This window comes from Cloeon dipterum, chromosome 1 (assembly GCF_949628265.1).
Source record: "Cloeon dipterum chromosome 1, ieCloDipt1.1, whole genome shotgun sequence".
Classification (NCBI taxonomy): Eukaryota; Metazoa; Arthropoda; class Insecta; order Ephemeroptera; family Baetidae; genus Cloeon; species Cloeon dipterum.
In genome coordinates this window covers 4,196,598-4,218,451 of record NC_088786.1, presented here as the reverse complement: position 1 = coordinate 4,218,451, position 21,854 = coordinate 4,196,598, and the positions used below count along the sequence as shown (strand labels likewise).

Here is a 21,854-nt window from a genome sequence, read left to right as displayed (position 1 = left end):
AGTGAGCAAAATCAAAAGTGTACCACAATATACCAAATTAAAATGCGAATTATCCCCAAAATTTCTAGAGCCACGTACAAATATGTTAGCTTTGAATGGCAGCAGGGGTTTTTTCTGGGGTTTGAAGTAATATTTCTCATTAATGGATTGATATAGAGTTAAATAATGTCATTAAACGTGAGACAAAATTGAAAATAAATGATTTTACAGCTCAGCATTGAAATTTAAAATATATTTTACTTATTTGAAATGATCAGAATAATCAGGGCTTATGAATAGTTCGCTCACTTTGAATTATCGGGCCGTTTGAACCCTACCTGGCTGGATGAAGTCAGGATTGCCATTCCGGCACAACTCGTTAAGGGCACAATGGAAGTCCTTATTGCTGGAGGACTTTTGGGACGGCAGGACGTCGTAGAGGACGGCGACGTCCTCGCCATTGCGGAGGGCGCGATTGATGCGGTCGCCGCCGACCGTCTTGGTGTTGGACAACCGCAGGTTGATTTTGCTGTTGAAGCTGCTCGTGGCCATTGTTGGAGCGAAATGATCGCAGGCAGCGGCAGCCCAGCCCACCTTTGGCCCAACACCCACATGCCTCCTCGGCCTTCCCTCCCCACGACCTTGCCTCAATATAAGGAATCAAAACACACTGCTAGCCGCAGCGGTGGGATAGAGTAAGAGACAAGCAGAAGAAACGACAAGAATGCATTTTGCGACACGCACCGCGCAACTCAGCCGAAGCCAATATACATGGTGTATGGTAATTGGCCTGCAATGCGATCGGTTAGCCGCTTTGCTTTGGTCCGGGCGAAAACCACGTAATCCGAGATGAGCAACGCGGTTTTAGTATTTCCCCTCTATCCGTTGGAGGGCATGGAAGAAACCTTGCTTCGTCACTTTTAATTACTGTTAACAGCTTTGGTCGCACCGCTTGACCGCTAAACTTGTCCAAAATTGGCTCGTGGGACAGGATGAACGTGATGTATGGAAAGTTTCCTCCCCAATGAACTCAAAGTCATCATGATCAATCAAATGAATTTGGACTAATCACGGAAAGTGTTGGTCTTATCAAATAAAATTCAAAGTAAATCAAACCAAATTATATTTAAATAAAATATAAGACGTCAGAAACCGGCCCGAGTGAGTTTCAGTTGTTTTGAGTTGAGCAGTTTCTATATAAGAAATTTCACTTAATTTCCATAGGACATTGTCTCATTGTCAGAGTGAGGTAGTAAAATCACTCCGCATGCAATGATCATTCCACCGCCGTAGGCACGCACGCCTCATTTCCATAAAATATGCACTTAAGGCTAATTGAAATTTCGCTCGCGCGGCTGATTGATGTTGGCAGCGTTTTTCAGACAGGGTGGTCCGCCGTTTGCTTGCTTATTGTCGTCTCTTTGACGAGACAGGCGAGCACCTTGACATTATAGCGCATGTGTGTTGTCTCAAAGCAGCAACTAGCTCAATGTAAAGAGCCTATCTATCTGTACACGTAAAACGAGCAAAGCAAACAAGCTGGGCTCATCTGATCGAACCAATTGTTCGCTCCTGCTGCCGCTGCGTGTGTTCGGAGAAATTTATGGAATAACAACGGCGTTAAATACGGCCCATCAAGGACTTTTCAATGAAGTCGACGTGCATGACGATGGTCATTACGGTGTTTGTTAGAATGTCGCACAGCTACGTGGGCCGACAGACTCTCACTATCTAGCTCCCCTTTTGGAGTGGCGGTATGCAACCTGCGAGGTCAGACTGACGTGCCGGTTGCATACCTCACCAAGGGTGTGGCGAGGGTGAAAATATGAATAATGACGCAAAGAAAAGTGACAAGCGATAGTTAATTAGTCTGAGAAAATGTTAAAGGATTAAAACGTACAGCGTTCTTTAACGCAGCCAACGACGTTCTAAATTTCAGAATTTGCGTCATTCACTTTTTCAACATTCACTTACTTTATCCAAGGGAAAATACACCGTCAAACTCGCTTAATGAGAAAATGACGAAATCGGATCTGACATGGACACGTCAAAATTGAAATCTACGAATTGACCTGCGTGGCAGTGGTGTTTGGTCATGCACTTGATTAAAATTGACACTGTCGAATGGATTTCAAATCTCTCTCTCTCTCCAGCTCAGCTCATTATTGTTGGAGCTCAAATCGAGTTTCAATTAAATCTGGGATCGGCGCTATTTAAGGCAAGACTCATTGTGAACCGGGCGTGAAGGTCTGCATGTGGCCTGATTAAAACGTGTCACTCGTTCGAAAATTTGATGTCAATTAGCGTCTCGCGCTCAATGCCGGGCGAACGTGCAGCCGCCCACTCAGGGGCTCTTTCACTCACCTGCTCGGAAGATTTCGCCGCATCCATCGCAGCGGGACGCGAACTGCGTGTCGTAGCAATTGCCGCAGTAGATTTTGTCGGCCTTGGCGCCGAACTGCTTGTCGACCAACGACACCCTGCATTTGCTGCACAGGAAGCAGGCCTCGTGCCAGTGCTTGTCTTTGTACGACAAATCCTGCGAATCCAAAAATAAGACACGAAAATCAATGGCTGATTTTTTGTAACCTCGATCCTGCTGCTGCGAATTCAGCCCTTAAAATTATTTCTTTTTTTGGTGTTCGGGAAACCTATTCGGTTCAGCCAATCGCCGTAGAAACGTGCAAAAACGATTTTTTTAAATGAAAAAACCTCTTTGGTGATTGGGTGGACTGTATTTCGTTTTTAGCACATTAAAAGAAATCATTTCAAGAGCAGAATGCGTAGTGACAGGATTGAGTCTTAAATTACAGCGGAATAATGCATGAAAATCGAAAGTAGCCGCTGGCGCCATCTATTGGTGGCTTTTCACACGACGCAACTGGCGAAATTCACAATTTATTTGCTGACAAAATGGTTTACACTCACCTTAGAGTCAATGCCAATGATCTTGTTGCACTCCTCGCACTGGTTGGCGAAGACGGACTCGTAGCACGAGATGCAGTAAGGGTGGTCGTCCCTAAGGACGTAGCGGTGCCCGGTGAGGGACTCATCACACTGCCAGCAGCAGAAGTGGCTGGAATGCCAGTCCTTGTTCATCGCCTTTGTGTACTCGCCACTAAAAATTAACTGCAAAGTGCGCCATGTAAATACACTTGTTTAGAGAGTAATAAACACACAACACGTCTAATCGGACTATCCGAGCGAGGGATTTTCTAACATTAAAAAAGCCGCTTTCCCGAATCATGAATTCGGCCGCTCTTTTGCCCGAGACGCGTTTGACTGATGGAGTTTGCTTCGAATCAAAAACAAGCAAGTTGCTTCTCCTTCTCGGGATGGCCGTTTAGCGTACCATCGACTTGGTGGGCGGCTGGATAGTAAACCAGAATTTAAAATAAGAGGAACAAAGAACACGTCACGGCTGATGCAAGTCATTCCACTCGTTTAAATCGCACCCACCAGAGATAGGAAACTTGCATTTAGCTTCACCGCTATAGGGTGGGTGGAGTAACGCTTAAAAGGTGCAAAAAGACAACTTAACGCCGCGTAAGAGTAACTCTAATCACGTGGGAAACTTTCTTTTAGTAGTATAAGAATTAATAGAGACTGGAGAAAAACTACGAACATTCGATCGAATGTAGCGAGCTTTACAGGCTAATAATTAAATTTTTTTTTGCATTATTGACTACATTGGAAGTAGTACATAGTTAATTGAGTTTATTGTTTGTGAAATCTAGCGACAGTTTATCTCCGCGATCAGGCGCATTCACATTTTGCCAAATTTCTCGAATAATTAAATGGTTTTCCGCTTGATTTCAATCCCCTCTCGTCGCAATTTATCCAATGCTGTGGACATTTTGAGGAAAAATTATCTAAATTGTTTAAAAAATCATGATTTTACACTAGGGAGACAATGCTTGATTAGCAAGAATATTTTTAAGCCGATTTTCTCACCAATTTAAACGGCAACCTGGAAAATGTTTAGTTTTTTCTTAATTTTTAGGTAGCATATTTCAAGTAAAAAGGATATTTCGCAAATTTTCTGTAAAATGATTCAGTAAAAGGCTTTAAATAATATAATGTAATCTGCTTCTTCATTTGAGAACAAGATCAACCACTTGTTCTCTCAAAGCGTCTTTAATTCTCGCTCACGTCAGCCGCCGAACAGAGCCAAGAATTCACCTGTTTAAAAGAAAGTCAAGAGGCACACATCACGCGTGATACAGTGCCGAGAAATTTTAAAATTAGTCTTTCTGCCCCTCGCGTAAGCATTGAGCAGTCGCAAATCTCGCGAAATCCATGCGCCGGCAATCAAATAGCCGGTTTTCCCCGCGAGTCGCCCGAAATAGCGCGTGGCCTATTTAAAAAAGGTGCACACGCGAAAGTGGCCGGCTATAAATAGCCGACGGGGTCGATGTGACACGGCAAACGTGCAAATAATTAATCTCTCAGGTGGCGGCGGGTGGCGAGCGAGGGTGCACCACGGAAACAACAGGCTAATTAGGCGCGAGACACACAAACAGGCAAATAACGAAAATTGGCAAGCGGCAGGTTCGACGCTGCCAAAACGAAGCCGGTGGTTTTTGTTAACCTTTCAAAAACACTTGCTGCGCAGCGGGCGAATAAATCGTATGGAAAATCTACGTGATTCCATCAAGGAGCCGGCCGAAAATAGCGGATAAACTACGTTGAAGTCGGCAGTTGAGGGGGTGGAGGTCTCACATTACTCAAAACACTAACATTGCCAGGACGGGCTCGACATGTTCCACACCGCAGGCTACGTTAGAAGGTTTTTAGCATTGTATAGTCTTCGATTCTCAATTTTTAAGAGTTATTCAATGATACAAGATTTAAAAATATTTACAAATAAAGACCTATGACAATCCAATTCTGTCTATTCGTACTTAAAGAAATTACATCCGACGCGTTTTCGACGCTTTTAGTGAATAACACGTCGGGAAGATGAATTTGTCGTTTAAGAGTGCCTTTCAGTTGCGTGCCAACTCGCTTCGCCTGTTTTAATTAATTGCTTGCTTTGTGCGCGCGTGTTTATTTGATATTGTTTCAATTCTTTCAGGCTCGTGCGCAAATATAATTTACATTGTGTCAATTTTAGTGCTCTCTCGGCGTCAATTAGCTGCGGCTTTTAACACTTCGCATTGTTATTGCGTCGGGAGAGAGCGGCGGCTTTTCAACAAACTTGTGAGGGAATCATGCAACACAACTGCAATCTGGTTTATACACATATTCGGTGTGCGCTGGTTTTGGTTTTAAGTGTCTCAGTCATATTTCTATTTCGAAAAAATACCCCGAATGTAAAAAATAGAAGGAAAATGCAAGAGTATTTTATGTCAAAAACAGCACAAAAACGGAATGCGAGATATCATTTTGTGGTCTCCGAGTATCAGTTTGTTTTTACCTGTTATGAGTAGCTGTTGCGCATGGTGAGTGTTCTGGGAGTTGTTTTGATGGCGTTGGGGCCGCGAACAAAGCATTAAAAAAAGAAAGCATCAGAAAATCTGTTGGATTTGCATCAATGTGAGGACTTTTGTGAGGGTGTGTGAATTGATTGCTGCGTTTCTTCGGGTTTTGATTCAGTGTATGGAAACAATCGCTCATTGAAGTTTCTCAAGTTATGAAATTTGAAACCAAATCCGAGTTAAATTTAATGATCTACATTTGATTTTAAAATTGCTCAGTAATCAGTCAGTGTTGATAATAAATCACAGTAAATAAATGTGTCTCAGAGCCCCATATAATTTTTCTCAAGTCAAGCGGGGAAAAACTAAAAGAGCATCCGTGACAAGACAGACAAGTGAAACAGCTGCAGTTTAAAACGCTTCGGAAAAAGGCTATATTTAGATTGGGTCCAACGTGCCAAAAGTTAAAATTAAATCAAGTGTATTATTCAATTTTCAGTTTTGGAACATCACTCTGTGGTTCTGAATATATTTACAAGGGATTTGGAGAAATCGCAATTGTTTCCAGTGGAAATTTGAAAAAAAAATTTAGGGGTGTTTTTTGGACGCAGAGCAGCATACCCGACATTGACGTCGTCGGCCTGGGTGATGGCGGGCCGCTGGTTCTCCTTTTCGTTGGTTCCGGCTTGGTTGTTGGACTCGGAGGATTCGGTGATGGTGACGGTCTCGACGGTGCCATCCTGGCTCTCGCGCCGCTTGGTCGACTTCTTCACCTTGCGCACCTTGCGCTCGGTGGTGATCTGCATCTGCACCTCGACGTCGGCCATCTTTCAGAGACAATGGAGATTCGGGTGTTGTTGGCGTCCTGAAGGCTCGGCTCGTCGACAATTACTGCTGGTGGTGCAGCCGGACGATCAGTGCTTTTGCCGGCGGCGGCTCCCCTCTGCTTGGAGGAGACGCTCCTTCCATGCCACCCGCCGCTGCTGCCGATGCGTGCGCGTCACCCCTTTCTTAATTTAGATTACAATATTGGGGCAACCTATTACGCTCTATTAGAAGGGAGGAGCGGCCTGTGGGCTCCGCTTCGTCCGACGGGGTATTTCCAACCCTGTTGCGCGCACACTTGGAAGCCGTCACAATCAGCAACACTTTTCGTAATTTAAAGAGCCGGTTCGTGGATTCTAATCTTCTTGGCTGGGTCGGAGCAAGAGCATGGGGGCGAGGACAGATTTTCTGATGCTTTCTCGTAGATAAAACGTTAAAATTTATGTATTCCACGTTGGTTAATTGCAATTTTTCAATTTAAGTAAGCTTGACAGAAAATTAGAAAAACCCTTTAAAATTCCCAGGATGTTTAAATTTTTGAGAAAATCGGCGAACTAAGCATCAGTTGTCTCCTTATTGTAAAATCACGATTTATTTCACAATATAAGGAATTTACCTCTTAATTTCCACACTGTTGGATAGATCCCGACGCGAGGGATCGATAACAAGCGGAAAAAAATCATTGACGAACCGAGAAATTTAGCAAAATCAATTATTGCTCATTGTAGAGATAAACTGTTGCCAAATTTCCAAAACAATAAACTCAATCAACTATTTTTTGCTCAACAATGCAAAATATTCTTTGGGCCTGTAAAGCACTACTTTAAAATTAATTTGAATTAAACAGCTCCTAAGAAAGGGAATCACGAGCGGTATTGATCTCAATTACATAAAACCATGCATAATTAAAACCCCTAAAATGGATTCGTTAGTTTTATATTGCCACAAGAATAATATCTTTTATCGTAATAAAAATAATACTACGTAGTCATGAAATATTAACGCTATTATTTTTCACTTTTCAATCCAATTAAACAGTCCATTTGCAAATATGTAGTTATTTTCTTGTTTATTTTCCACGACGAGTCGTGGTTCAAAATAAACAGCAGGAGTGTTCGTGCGTAACAAAGGGTAGCTGTTTTTCAAGAGGGCCCACATTCTCCCTTGCTAGCACAGCCCACGGCGAATAAATAAATGTGATGCAAATCGGTCCAAAATAGAACATCGAGAGCACGTCCGCGATTTTTTCATGCAGGCTGCCAGCCGCAGATGCTATATCTAGCATATTCGATAATCGTGCGCGCGCGAGCCAGCACCAGCTCGGTCAAATGTCATCGAGACCTATTTGCACGAACACTGATTTCAGGAGTTGCGTGGGTGCTTCTTCATCGAAAAATTCATGCCAGATTTTTTGTTGTCAACTGTTATTTTGCAATTTATAAATTACATGGTACGAAAAATAAACGACAGGGAGATTTTGATTCTTGAGAATTATTACTGGTGCACATGATCACAACACAAGGTTAAATTAACATGGATATTTATCATTTTGAAACAACTGTTTCACCAAAGGGTGCGTCTAGTTCTGGTAGGGGACTGTGGACGTGGTTTAACGAGAGCTTGTGTATTTGCTCTGGCGTGCACTCCCGAAATAAACCTACTGCAAGGTGATCAGGCACGAAATGCAATCTGGAACGCGTTCTAACAGCGTAAATAAGCACAAAAACGCGTCTGGGGCAGTAAAATCGCAAAGGTTATTGCAGATCCGACGTAACATCTTGATCAAGTGAGATGGTTGAAAGGAAGAGTGAGCGTAAAAGAGAATGGAGCCGCGAAGAAAAGAATGAAAACTGCGCTCATTAACTGGGTTAATAGTGACGATAAAAATAGAACGCCGCCGTTTTTTGTGTGAGCTTCTTCCGTTGACACGATTTCGAACGTTCTAGTGCAAACGTAGCGAAAACTTTTAATATCATTCTAGAGACGAGCCAAAGTTTTATTTTTAAAATCACCCATGGCATTATTTTGATATAAATATTCGCCAAAATAAAAAATTGTATGTACATTTGCAAATTTACTAGTTTTCATCCTGTAGAATTCATATATTTTTGTCCTTTTCCGCATTCCACGCCCAGCAAGAATATTGAAGAGGAAATTTCATGCAACGAAAAAGGACTCGTTTCGAATCAGCGATGGAATTAGCAGCTAATTCACCGCGTCTTGAAGGAGAACATCACGCATAACTAACGTCTGCATCTGTAGAGTAGGCGTAGAAGTGAAATTCAATCCTGCATTGCTCACCACAGAAAGACGCGTGATAAATTGCCAATAACACTGACAAACGCGTTGGGATCGATTTATAAACAAAGCCGGTTCTTTGTTATGGAAGCAAATCATACACAATTGCTGGCAGGACGGAAAAAGAACGCACGCCAAATCTCTAACAAAAAACAATCAGCGCACTAACGTAATCAAGCAGATGCTTTGTAAGAATAGCCTGTCTCGGTTGGTTGTGTCACTCGCGCGATATAACCGCTATTTCAGGCCGACGGACTGTAAGTCACTTGTAATTGATGCTCGAGAATAATTTTAAGTGGCCTGCCTTATGAAATATGGAAGTCAACGGGCCGAAAATTCGCGAGAATTTCGCACGCCATTGAAAGCATCGCGGTTTATTTCTGTCAGCGCGCGCCTCTTAGTCCAAATGAGCAAGGTGATGCATTTAATTATCTGAATGTCTCATTTTTGGCGTAAGAGTAGGAAAGTGAGTTGTGTACGCTCGATGAACTCGTGGTAAAAATCTGTGAGATCTTCAATCAAAATAGCGAGAATGGAACGAATCATAACCTTTTTGTACTCCATGATATTAAACTATTTAATTTTGATTTTATCATAATGTTCATGATTTATTTCATAAGAAGCAACCAGTGGATAGATCACGACAAGAGGGATCGAAATCAAGCCGTTTAATTTTACGAAAAATTAGGCAAAATCTGAAATTTAATTGTTACGTGGCCTTGATTTCATTACTGCACATTTTAAAGATAAACTGTGCCTAAATTTCACAAACTCAAAGAACTATATGCAATGCAAAATGTTCCATATTGTTAGCCTGTAACTCTCGACTCATGTCTTGAGTAAAAACGAACAGAGAAACGAGCAACGGAATTGACGACCCGCAACTCGCATTTCCCTTTAAAAATTCAAAAAGTGTCGACGAGAATTAAGAAAATGAGCAGTAGGTTCAGTTGTATCATTCGGCAGATGTTGGCCAATTCATGCTTCCATTTTTTTCTCCAATATTTTACATAGTTTTAACTATCGTAACGAGTAACGTCCAAACAACTACCAAAACGTACAAGTCAAATCTTGGAAATCAACATTACAATTTATTCCACCCATTCTTTTGTCCTTGTCGGTGTATTTTCGATGCGTTTTTGATCAAACAAGCATAACCTTCATTTATTTATTTTTAACGAGTTTACAGTACAATGTTAGCCTAGCCGGCGGCGAACCTCGTCTAACGAGATCTGTATTTCAAGATTAAGTGGTTCCCGTAAAAAGATCATGGTTGTGTTCAATGTGGTTTTATTAAACATTGCCGGTACACTTTTATTGGTTTATAATATCTCTTGAGGACAGTTTTATTGTTTATTTATATGAGCGTCAGCAGTTTTATTTGCAATGTGTATGAAACAGGTGGACCGGCTCTCCTTCCTAAGGCCAGAGTGCGTTCAAATGAAAATGTTTTGATGTATATTTAAAAATTTGTGAGGACAGAGGGAAAAACGAACAAACTCTTCTACTGCATGCATTTGCAATAAATATTTTTTTTACGAGCGAAGCTCCAAAAATAAACAGAGAGGCGGACGAACGGATACGTGAGAGGCGAAATAAAATAAAAACAAACGAGTGCTGCCCTGCACATATAAAATACGAGCAAAAATCAAAGGGTTGTCAAAACTGTATGCGAGTGGGACGAGACACGTGTGAGGTAAGGTTGCAGGAGCAGCACGTCGTCTTGCATGATTTTTACCTCGGGAAAAAATGTGTGCACTCAAGTGACAAAACGAGAGCTATGGCTTGGGACGTGCGACGCTCGGCGATTTCGAAAGCGCACTGCCAAAACACATGTCAGCTTTGCTTTTATTTCCGCGCGGCGCGAAAAGGTGGAAGAGCCGCGGGGAGGTGAACGCGAGCCACACCGTGAACGGAGGTGCGCGCAGTGACACCCCAATCGGTTCTAGGTAATTTAATCATCTAGGAAATTTTGCAAATTGAGCAACTCATGGGACATTGTGTGATACGATTATTACCCATTTTAGAAACAAAATTAGTTGAGAAATAAGGCTAAAGAAATAAATAAGAGCAATGTAACACGACCTTACTACCTAACATACTCGAAAAAGAAATTTAAAAAATAAAAGTGTTATTTACATTGCATTGACTGCTAAAATTGTTATATAGCGGAACTGTAAAAAGTGCTTCAGTGCTAAAACTTGGAGAAATATTCCACATTCTTTATCATTAACCACGTGCAACGAAATTGAATCGAAAGGACCTAATCCACGTGAAGACATAAAATTTTCATTATTATTGGACTGTCAAAATTAAAAAAGCAACTCTTGACCAGGGCCAAAATATTAGTTGTATTACAGTTTTAGCATTATTAAATAACTGGTAAAATTCCAGCACAAAGGACCAAAAAGATTCAAGAGCTAAATTGGCTATCGAAATTAGAAGCGCCTTATTGTCAGCATAATTGTCTAAACAATAATTTAAAATCGCATCTCCTGCCGCAAGACCGCACGTGAAAGTGCTCGGGACTGGGGACAGTACCACCTGTCGCCAAAATTCAATTCCGCGTGGCTCTATTTTAGGTGCGCAAGAAAGAGAGGAGTTTGCCTAAGACCATTGGGAAGGCGCGAGGTTTATTTAGGTTATAAAGAGCTTTTGCACACGGGCCTACAGTCAGTCTGCGGCCTCTCCGCCGCGCTTCTTAATATGATTATTTTTTAGTGCGAGAGGGCCGCCTGTAAGTATGCACACATACATACACACACACACAGTTAAGTGTGGCGTTGGTTCGGCGCGTCAACATCTCGCCGCGCACTGCACACGGCACCACTCGCGCCGCGTTTTAAAAATGTACCCCGCGCGCTTGATTCCAAAATATTTTTAATTTTCATCAAGCCACCCCATAAGACGATAAATTGCCTCCGATTTTCTCCCCAGTGGCTCGCAGGGGGTTAATTTCTGCTTTAGAGCAACTCGCAGCATCATCTCTGACGGTAACTGGGAGGGGACGTTTTGCACCAGACTGGAGCAGCGCGTGCTCTTCTTTCTCTCTGGAGCAGCGTGTGCATGATGCTGCGGCCAAATATGGAGCGAGTAATGCGTGACGTAATGGTTCAAATTTCCAGAAATACTCTCGCTTTATTCAATCGCTTAGGTTGTTGCACCCTTAAAAGTTATTCACGCTATTCAATTAAATAAATATATATGTTGACTAACGATCGATTCCCTTTGAAAAATAAATCCATCTTTTAGATTGCATTAAAACAGTTTGGAAAGCAGAGCTAATGCTTTTTCCTCCTTCGTAAAATATACAGCTTTATTTTAATTAGAAATAATATACAAATTGAAATTTGTTCCCTATTTTTTAATACAAATTAATCTGAGAGGCACAAATTCACGGGAATAAAGATAATGAAAGCGATCGAAGCTTTTAATTTTTAAATTAAGTTTCAAAGTTTTTAAAATATGAAATTCTTTAGAGGCACTTATCGCTTGTAATCTAAGAATAGATTAGTAGCGAACAAATAATCCTATTCCATTGAAAAGAATTGAAATTTACTGAAATAGACCAGTGCGTTTACAACTGGTTGCGCATGAATGCGGATCGTTTCCTTGTTTTCCTTCTTGAACAAAAGTCGTCCGAGGTGTCTACCCACCTGGACGCCCACACAGCCACAGTCGGCTTGTAAACAAGTGTGTCTCTGCCCTCATCTAACGAACGCCACCAGAAAGATGTGTAGAAAACAAAACGAGTGACGCAGATGAGCAAAGTTGCGGACTGTTCCTTTCAAAAGTAAATTGGGAGATGGCTCTAGAGAACTGTATACGATTTCATTACTACGAATTGCGTCGTTTCCCAATAGTTAAGATTTAAATAAACTGCTGAGAACGAAAAGCAGATGGTTGTGCGGAAACAAGGTGAGAAATGGTGGTTTGGAAATCGTCCTTTTAAATATATCACGGGGGTGTTTTGACAAAGAAAAGCCACTCGTTGCGCGGTGCCGCTTGTCGCCCTCGCTCGGTCAGATTTAATTGAAATAGACAGCTACGCTTCCCTCATTAACGCGAAACAAATTCTAGGCGGCTTCATTAGTTCTGAACACAAAAGCAAAGCTTTTGTTTCTTTGATAGTTTCATTTGTTTCACGTCTTAACTATAAAATTTTCAGACAAAAATATGAAATAAAGCCTCCATCAATTTGTTTTTTTTTTCAAAGTTAGAAGCGTGACTGTCAACTTCAGTTATTTAACTAAATTATTGAAATTAAATGCTCAAAAACGCGACTTACCTCATCACAGGCTGCACAGCGCGGCTTCAGCTGTTCCGCGTAGTGTCGCTCACAGTACAGTTCTTCATCATGCACACAATAAGTTAAATCCACAAGCAACTCGGAACATGAATCACAGGAAAAACAGGCTGGGTGCCACATGACATCGTCGCCGAATTTCGGCGCCACCACGCCGATGTCTCCGCCTCCGATCGCTCCTTTGCACCTCTGGCATTTCTGCGGACACAAAATTTGGGGGATGACGAGTGCGGTTGGTTATTTTCGAGCTTAATGGCAAAATGAGTTATCAGACTAAAAGCACTGAAACTGATCGAGAGCGGAGCCCGCAGCGTGCGAGTGACTCATAAGAGGAAAAGGTACATTTTTATTGCTGGCTTTTATCTCTATATGCTCTTCACCAGCGGAGGAAAAGGAGTCAGCAAAAATCGTTGAGATAGTATGCTCAGACTTTGCACACAAAGAGCTTTTTTGTGTAATGTCAAGCTCTCCCCAACAATCAGCTCGTGTAAAGGAAAATGACGCCTGGGAATGTGAAGTTTGCAGATTTTTCTTTGATATATATGACGTGAATAAAAAATTGGGCAACCATTTCTGCATATAAAATACTTGTATCGTATTCATTTTAGCAAGTTTTTACAGTAAACAGAGCCATTTTATCGAATCATACTTTATATTTCATTGTCTATTGCGCCTATAGGTCAGGTGTAAAAAAAGATTATTAAAAATGGCTTATTTTTTATTTTAATTGTTCTCTACTTTTTTCACGTATATTATTAGTTAATTTATAGAGCTCATTTAGGTGTCCATTATAAACAAAATACGCTTGTTAATCCTGTGTTTGTGCACATAAATAGTTGTGGAATGATTGTTTCTTTTAAATTTTTGTCCGTCCATGTTTTTCCAGTGCCATGCAAAAAAGAACAAGGTTCAAATATTTATTTTAAAGTGATTCCATAGTAAGAAGTTCGTTTTTTCTTGCTCTAAATCAAGAGATTTTAGTTTACATATTAGCATTAAATTATATTCTAGCCCAAAGTGCATTTCAATTCGACAGTTAGCTTTGCGGACGAATTTCTAAAATGTCCTTAAGAGTTCAGAGGGAAGTATTAAATCGATCTCGAGAGTCTGACGCAATCAGCTTAAATATGGCGGGTTATGTGCACATCACAAAAGGTCCCTCAGGAATGAGATAGGCCTAAGTTTAGCCCATGAGCAAACAACGCGATCCATTCACACACCCACTTGCTAAGGCTGTGCAAAAACACTTTCGCTCGAGGCAGATGAAAGCAAACTCTTTGATATTAATAGGCTTGAAAGAGTTAAGGTAATTTTGATTGCAGATACACTGTTGATGTTAAAAAATTAATTTCTTGATTGAAAAAATGTATTATTAGGCTCTCCCAACAGACGATTTTTGGAACATCAGGGGAAATATAAAAATCATCGTGCTGAAAAAATCCAAAAGCTTAACAAACTAAGAGATCTGCTGATTGATTGATTCTTTCGTTTTAAGGTGAATGCCCTGCTAATTGTTGGCAGGCAGCACTACTTTCCCACTTGTTCGAGACCAATTACCCCTTTGGAAAGAGGGGGAGGAGGGCGGCAGCAGTGGCCAATGCGCGCATTCCGCTCTTGTGCGCAAACCGAAAATAAAGTGTCGGCGGAATTGAAAACATCCTGCAGTCGAGGCGCAAACGACGGAATGATGTAACAAGCGGCTAACGACACCGAGCGCGCGGCCAAGAGAGTCATCATCAGGAATTGGAATCCATGAAGAAGAAGAGTGGGTATTTTTAGGCGGGCGCACTGAAAAGCAGGCCGACGTTAAAAAATCGAGCGTGAAGATGAGAAAATGCACGCGAGCAGCTCACGAGAATAATGATGGGCGAGCTAGCGGATTAACTTTTAGGAAATGGGTGTGAATAGCGAAGCAGTGAAGGCCAAGCGGCCAAAAATTAATATCCTCTCCTTTGGGGGGCAACGTCAAAATTGTTGGATCATCATTTATATCGATCCGCGCGCGCGTCTATTTTGCTCTCAAGTGGGCAGTGTTGGCCATGGGTGTGGTTTAATCAGCCACGGCTGCGCGGCGCAAAATTATTTTCACGATCAAAGTGCAGCTGCCGCGGCTTTGTGGTCGTAAATATTAGCGTGCTGGTGCGCGCACTGCACCTGCTGTTATCTGCATCTTTTGGCAAGAAGTGGGTGGTGCACACGCCGGCCTGAAGGATTGCTTTACGTTTGTTGCTTTACAAGCCGCGCCGATTATTCATTTTGAGGCACTGGTTTCGTAATTGTGCACGGCAGGGCCAATTCGCTTTAATTCTGCCCAAGAGCATGTTGTGCCACTTGGAACGCAGTTCTGAATTCAAACATACAAATCATTGTGGTTTGATCCACAAATAAAAATATGCCAAAAGAAATGAATTCATAAAAATAATCTGATTTTTAGTACTTCATTTTGATTTTTTACGTTTATGCTATTCTGGAAACATAAAATTCTTAAATGTGTTTATTTCAGGCATTAAATATTGACCAAATGAACTTTTATTTTTATTTATAATGTTTTGGGCTCAAGCCAGTTTCAATCTTTGAGCATTCTATTTCACTCAACCACTACGATAATTTAAATGTCAGTTTGGGTTTTCAAAGTGGAAAGATTTACAGAAGATGAAACGGAACGGCTTTTAATAAGAAAATTGCTTGACACAATTGATTAAATCTATGACGAAGAAAATACATCATAAAACGTACTCTCCTTAATTTTTTTAAGCTATCAATAGGTATTCTGCTGGATGAGATTACCCTAATTCTTCGTAAATTCGATAGCCGGGGTGATCTGTGGAAGGCGAGAGCGTGCGTCAGCAGACGAAATAACACTTGAAAATAAAGCCAGTGAAACTGTGACCCAGCTGGAAAAGGGCCAGTTTATGAAAAACAATATTCTCGTAAATCGCGCGTCAGCGAAGCGGTTGCGTTCGCATAATGGCTTATTAAAAAAGCGGAGCGACTGGTGGCGCAAATAGTGAGCGTGTTCTTGGAGACATATCAACTCGCGAATAAAGGCTGTTGCTCTAACGTCCGCACTTAACTACTGCTTTTAAATTATTCTTGGTACCCGCTTGCAGCAATCGTAACATAAAGTGTGAACTATCTTGTGTGGCGGACTGAATTGCTCGCTCACTTAGTTGCTCATTGACTTTATTGCTGGTCTCGTTTCTGAAACTACAGCTGTACTTAGGAAATTTTTAATCCGTACTTTAGCGGGGAGAGGACATAAAAAGCTAGGAGCTCGCGTTCTAGCGCTAGACGATGGAGAGCGCCTGCGAGAATTGCAGGTATGCAACTCGCACCGCAGTGATGTTGTGCGTGGATCATAGTCTACAGTGTGATGTCGCAATGGAATTAGGCTTCAAATGTTTTTATATATTTTTTCCTTGAATTCCTACTTGACCGTCTTAATTAATAGAGAATTATAAAAAAGAATGCAAGAATCATGCTGTTGGCTAGAATTGTTGAGCGCATGCTTTTCATTGTGAGAATCCAAGCTATGTTTATTTGGGGTCAAAAGAGGGACGATTTGCGCTTTAATTTGATTCTATTGCAATTCAATGACGAGTCTATTAGGATTCTGAAGGATTACGGAAGCTTTCCGACTCGCTACTTGCTGGTTTGAACCTTTCCAGCATCCGTGAATTAATTTCACGTTTAAGTTGTCTAGAGTTTAAAAAAAATACCCTGGTGCAGGGGCAGTAACACACGCTTGTCCTTTTCTGGACTTTCTCCAATTAGGCCCATATTATTCGGACGCAGAGTTTTCGCGAGTTGTTTGATATCAGGGAGTCACCCATCTCAAAGTGAACCGATCCAAATAATAACAAATAACATATACAAGCGAAATTTTGTAAATGATGGGCAAGCACCTGTAAGAATTTCTCTATTTAATTGAATTGAATACTGTATGTGTACTAAAATACTAGCACCACATTAGAGTAACTAATCGTCCGCGTAAAAAACAACAACAAATGTATCGTCCTTTGTAAATTCATCACTTGGTGCTTTGATGGAGAGGAATGATACTGCAAAATCCTGGAAAGTCCTTTTTGCCAATGCATGAATTGACCTAAGTAGCACTGTAAATTTTTTAGAAAAGTGGCTGCAAAGATATTAATGCTTTTCAAACAGTAGGACTGTCTCCTTACTTAAAATCATGTTTTATTTCACAACAGAGTTTCCCTTTTAAAGGTTTCATACGCTGTTGGACAGATCTCGGCGAGAGGAATAAAAATCTGCCAAGAAAATGTGGTCACGCGGGCAGTCAATTTTTGAGAAAATGTTAATTTTTGTGCTTATTGCATCCATCAATTCAAATAATTTATAATTGTCGCCCTGCATCGATCCACTTAAAGCCACATTTACTTCTTTTTCTGAAACCTTTCTAAAAGTTTTGATAAGTTGACTTGAAAATTATGAAAACCCCGAGTGCATCTGCCTTTAAAGGAACGTACAAATTTTTCTAATAGATTTTGTCTAGTATCAATATAAAAATCATGTCAATTAAATTCAATTAACTACGATTTTACATGCTTTTTTCACGTTTGTTAGTCTAATAGGCCAAAAGAAATCGAGAATAATAAGTAAAAGTTGGAGAGGATGGGATGGAATTAACAATGACCTAGATTTATTTGGCAATGAGACTAGGGTTGATGAATCGCAGTGCATTTCTATTGCTACAGATATCAGACTTCATACTCTTGGCGAGAGCAGCGTAAATTAAACACACCACTTGCAATGAATGATATGACAGTAGAGAGAATGCAACAACAGAAGCCACTAAAGATATGCATTTAAACGTTGCATTTCTCTTCGTCAAGGACTGAAATGAGTTCCAAGGCTACATTCACATGAGTGCAAATTCATATGAACTAGAAAGCTCAGACATCTGTCAAAGTTAAAATGTGTTTTTGCAGAATTAGCATAGATAATTTCTATTCTTTAGAAATTATATAAATAAATTGGACGCTGATTGGAAAGGGATAGATAATGCTCACAGTTTCCCAAAATTTTCTCTTCAGAACACTAACTTAATCATATACATATCAGGTGAAAACCTATGATTTCTGAAAAAAGAAATCAAAGTTTAGTTTTTAATTTTAGAAAGTGTGATCTCTTGAATCTTCAAGCAATGGAATTTAACATGAAAATCTAAAAAAACGTTTGAGAAATATTAACAGAAACAGAAATAATAACAAAAACGCAAGCTAACAACAAGGCCATATGGTTAAAAAATATTCTCTGTTTGAAGCAATTTTTTGCGTGATCCAATGCTTATAAAATTCCAGATTAGCTTGGGAGAGTGAGTCACTAAAGCATAACACGACTCCAACAAGGTGCGCATCAAATTGAAAGTTCTAAAAAGGTGCTGCAATTACCGGCGGGTTATTTTAAAATATTACTAACTTCTAAAAGATCCATACAATACTTTGCAAAGGCAGTTAAACAAATACTTTGGAGTTGTTAATTTTCATTTAAAGAGGGTTGATACTGCAAAATCCCGGAAAAGACTTGTTGCCAATGCACAAACTCTTCCCTTTGGATTTAAAATTCCCTGTTGATTTAAAAAAGTGGCTTCAAAGTTAGCAAGATTTTAAAATGGTGAGGACTGTATCCTTACTTGAAATCTCATTTTATTTCACAACAAATAGTTTCCCTTAAAGATTTCATTCGCTGTTGGACAGATCTCAACGAGAGGAATCAAAATCTGCCAAGAAAATGTGGTCAAGCGCTGAAAATTTTGGAGAATATTTGAAAAACTTGAATTTTTACTTTAACAAAGTCCTTTTTTGATTGTTGCAAATTGTAGAACAAATTGTGTATCATCGATCAACTGCTATTGCATCCAGCGATTCAAATAATTTGCAACTGTCGCCCTGTATCAATTCTTAAGTGATCCATGAATAGCAATACTATAGCAAACAAATAACACACATGGGAAACCATAGGCTGCCAAGTCAATTCATGTAAATGAAATATATTGTCTCGGATCCCATCAAAAAAGCGCTTTGATTAAAAACTCGTTGTCCATCAAGCCCTTTACGTATGCTGCTGAGTTGAAAATCAGCAAGTGGCACTTTGTATATGTCTCCCAAATTCCATCAAACTGATCATGTGTGCTAGTCAAACACAGGTATGCAGCCAGCACCAATCCTAACACATAGCTCAGATTCTCCTATTTCATGTGCACGCAATGCATAGGGTGTGCAATTCCTAGATTTGTTAGTAGTACGGAATTTCGAGCAACATTTTATGATTTTGGTCTGCGATGAGAGTTGTATTGGATGAAAATAAAGAGCAGGGCCAAGTATTTTTGTATCTAATTTCCTGACAAAAATTAAATAGAAAACAACGAAACTAATTACACAAATTATTTAGTAGTGTGTTTTTGAGCCCAAGCACATCAGCAGCATAAGTTTAATCTCCTTCACAACATTTACTTTTCTACACGCAAGTTTATAATCCACTGACAATTAAAAGGTTAGGGCTCTAAAATGTGTAGGGTAATAAAGTGCGCGCCCTCAAAACGCACCACTCTGAAACTTTGTCAGCACCAAACATCTCAACTCGGCAGCATGCATGTGCATGATGTTGAGTCGTAAAAGACAAGAGGGTGATAATTACCACAGCATTGCTAGGGTTGACTTTGATGTATCCTATGTCCAGGGCAATTTCATTTCGCGCAGTAACAAAGTCTTCATAGGAGGCGTGGTGCACCGAGTCGACGTGTTTGCAGTACGCCAACGCGAGATCCTGTTTGGGCAACTGCAGCAGCAGCTGCCGGTCCCGGTACCGCTCGCCGGGGGTTCCCAATTTCGGGACTTTCGACGCTGGCAATGTGCTGAAGTATTTTTGAACCTGCAAATGAACGTCAGTCAATTAGTGTGTTCGGTTTAATTTGGGATTGCGCACCCCATCGGGGCCAATGGACTCATTAAATTGCGCCCTGTCACTTTTTATGCCCGTCGTTTCAAACTTTCCGTTTCTTTATGCGGCAGGTGCAAACAATAAAATGCCTCGTTTGCACAGTTTACACGCGTTTTTTCAGCCACTTGCTTTGAATTTCGGTTTCTAGACTCTGAAATATACGAGGGCATTTATTTTAAGGGGGCAAAGTTATTGCTTTTTATTTGCCACGCCGCGTTTAAGTTAAGTTGCTTGGCCTATTTTAATCTTGTAACTAGATCAAGAGTTCAGTTCAGGGATAATTTTTATTTTACAATCGCTAGTTTCAAGTCTTTTATTGTGTCACATTTAGTTGTGATAAAAAAAGTTTTGCGAGGTAACTCTGGATAAGACGTTAGAGTTTTTGGCAAAACTATTGGAATGATGTAGTATCCAACGAGTTAAGGGATGGGATTTTTTTATTCAACTCGGTTTGCACACTATGGAGCTCCGAAAGTTAAAAATTTTAATTGAACACGAGAAATCATTCCAAAACTGTGCAGACTAATTGTAAGCAGATTCTGCTTTTTGTCCAAATATAACAGGGGAAATTTTATTTCAGACAACAGATTTCGGAATATCTTTTGCACTTTGCTAAAAAGTTAACCAATAAAAACTTAGATGGCCAGGAATTTATAATTTTTTACCAGAGAGTCAAAAAATTATCCGTCAATCGATTTATCTCATTGAACAGTGTCTACAAGCAATATTTTAGCTAAATTGAGCTTAAAATAAATATTAAAATCAAATTAGAAATGTGAGGTATTTTTAATCTGAACAATCGCTAAAATCGTTAAATAGAAAATTGTCAACTACTGTACGTGATTCACATCAGGAAAGGCTACACGAATTTGATAATTTCGATAAAAACTAAAACTTCGAAGCCTAATAGTTTCCTTGTGAGACCTAGATTGGGGGCTTTGTTAAAAACTAAATTCTCCTTTTTTATATCCAATGAAGCTATCAGGGAGTTATTCACACCCTCCAAATTTCTCTATCAATAACTTACAAAGTGCCGGTGTGGTGTACTAATCTGCTAACTATCCAATTCAAAACTCATTTGTTTGCATTTTAGTTGCTCTGGACTTGCTAAACTATCCATAACTGCTATCTACGTTTGGCAATTTTTAAAATTTCCTACATTTATAGTCACTTTTAAGTAAATGGTCCATTTGATCCCCGATCGGGAATGAGTTACGACTGTGAAATTACATAATTAGGTGTGAGACCACCAGGAATCCAGGAGTATCCTTGGCTGATGCTTTGCTCCCTTGTGCTGAGTTTGAGGTCCGAGTTCAAGTGCACTTTGCATCCAATGCGGTCCTTTACGTTGACCCACTCTTCGTGGAACACATCGTGAGATTCTCTTGGGCACTTGCACGTGCTGCAAGATTTCCTGCAAAAATTCGAAACGAGATGAGTCAAGTCCAATCTGCGCGATCTCGCTGCACCAGCCGGCGGTAATTAATCTGTCTCAACGCCAGCGGCTTGTGCAATACGCGATTAAATGAGAATTTAACCAGCCAAGCAGCACGTGGACACCAGGCTCAAAATTTCAAAACGTTTGAGCGAGTGTCTCCGTGCTGCCTGAGGAATTCGCGAACGAAAGAGGAGCTAGTGATTAATTCATTCCAACTATACTGAGCACGACACTCTGAGGTTTGAAAATGCTGGACGCTCAATTAATTAATCAAATGGGAAGACACACACACGTGGGAATTTATTGGTGATTAAGGCAAGCGTGCTGTATGCTCGGTTTATTACGTTTGTTAATGTCAATATCAATTAATCTATCTTAACACTGTTGGTTTTTAATTCATTTAAGGATTTCACAATGCATGCACTTGCTATTTGGTGATTATTTTAGCTAATTTCATTCGGCTGGAATGGAATATTTTTGCTTGTCGATATTTTATGGCATAAGCTTACTGACAAAAACGCATCACTACTTGCTGAGTCATGGGAGTGGCAGGAATTCTTTTAGAATCAAATGAGGCACATCTCAGTACCAAGGGCAACTTGTTTGCTCCGACTGCCATATATTA

The 21,854-nt window shown here is 40.4% G+C and overlaps 1 protein-coding gene across 10 annotated transcripts in view; it reads right to left on the bottom strand.

Annotated features, from left to right (window-relative positions):
• The window catches only part of Lmpt (Limpet), a 44,744-nt gene that overhangs the window by 7,309 nt on the left and 15,581 nt on the right, over positions 1 to 21,854 (bottom strand). For 5 of the 10 annotated variants that reach the window (XM_065475634.1, XM_065475635.1, XM_065475632.1 and 2 more), the window contains 5 exons: positions 21,022 to 21,205; positions 19,489 to 19,722; positions 12,811 to 13,026; positions 2,908 to 3,108; positions 2,344 to 2,518 (listed from right to left, as the gene is read on the bottom strand). In XM_065475634.1, coding sequence (XP_065331706.1) covers positions 2,344 to 2,518; positions 2,908 to 3,108; positions 12,811 to 13,026; positions 19,489 to 19,722; positions 21,022 to 21,205 — 1,010 coding nt within the window. Of the gene's footprint in view, positions 1 to 317; positions 560 to 2,343; positions 2,519 to 2,907; positions 3,109 to 5,398; positions 5,612 to 6,020; positions 6,353 to 10,260; positions 10,359 to 12,810; positions 13,027 to 19,488; positions 19,723 to 21,021; positions 21,206 to 21,854 lie in introns of those variants that run through there. The other 5 variants (XM_065475639.1, XM_065475638.1, XM_065475642.1 and 2 more) reach the window with 5 other exon arrangements.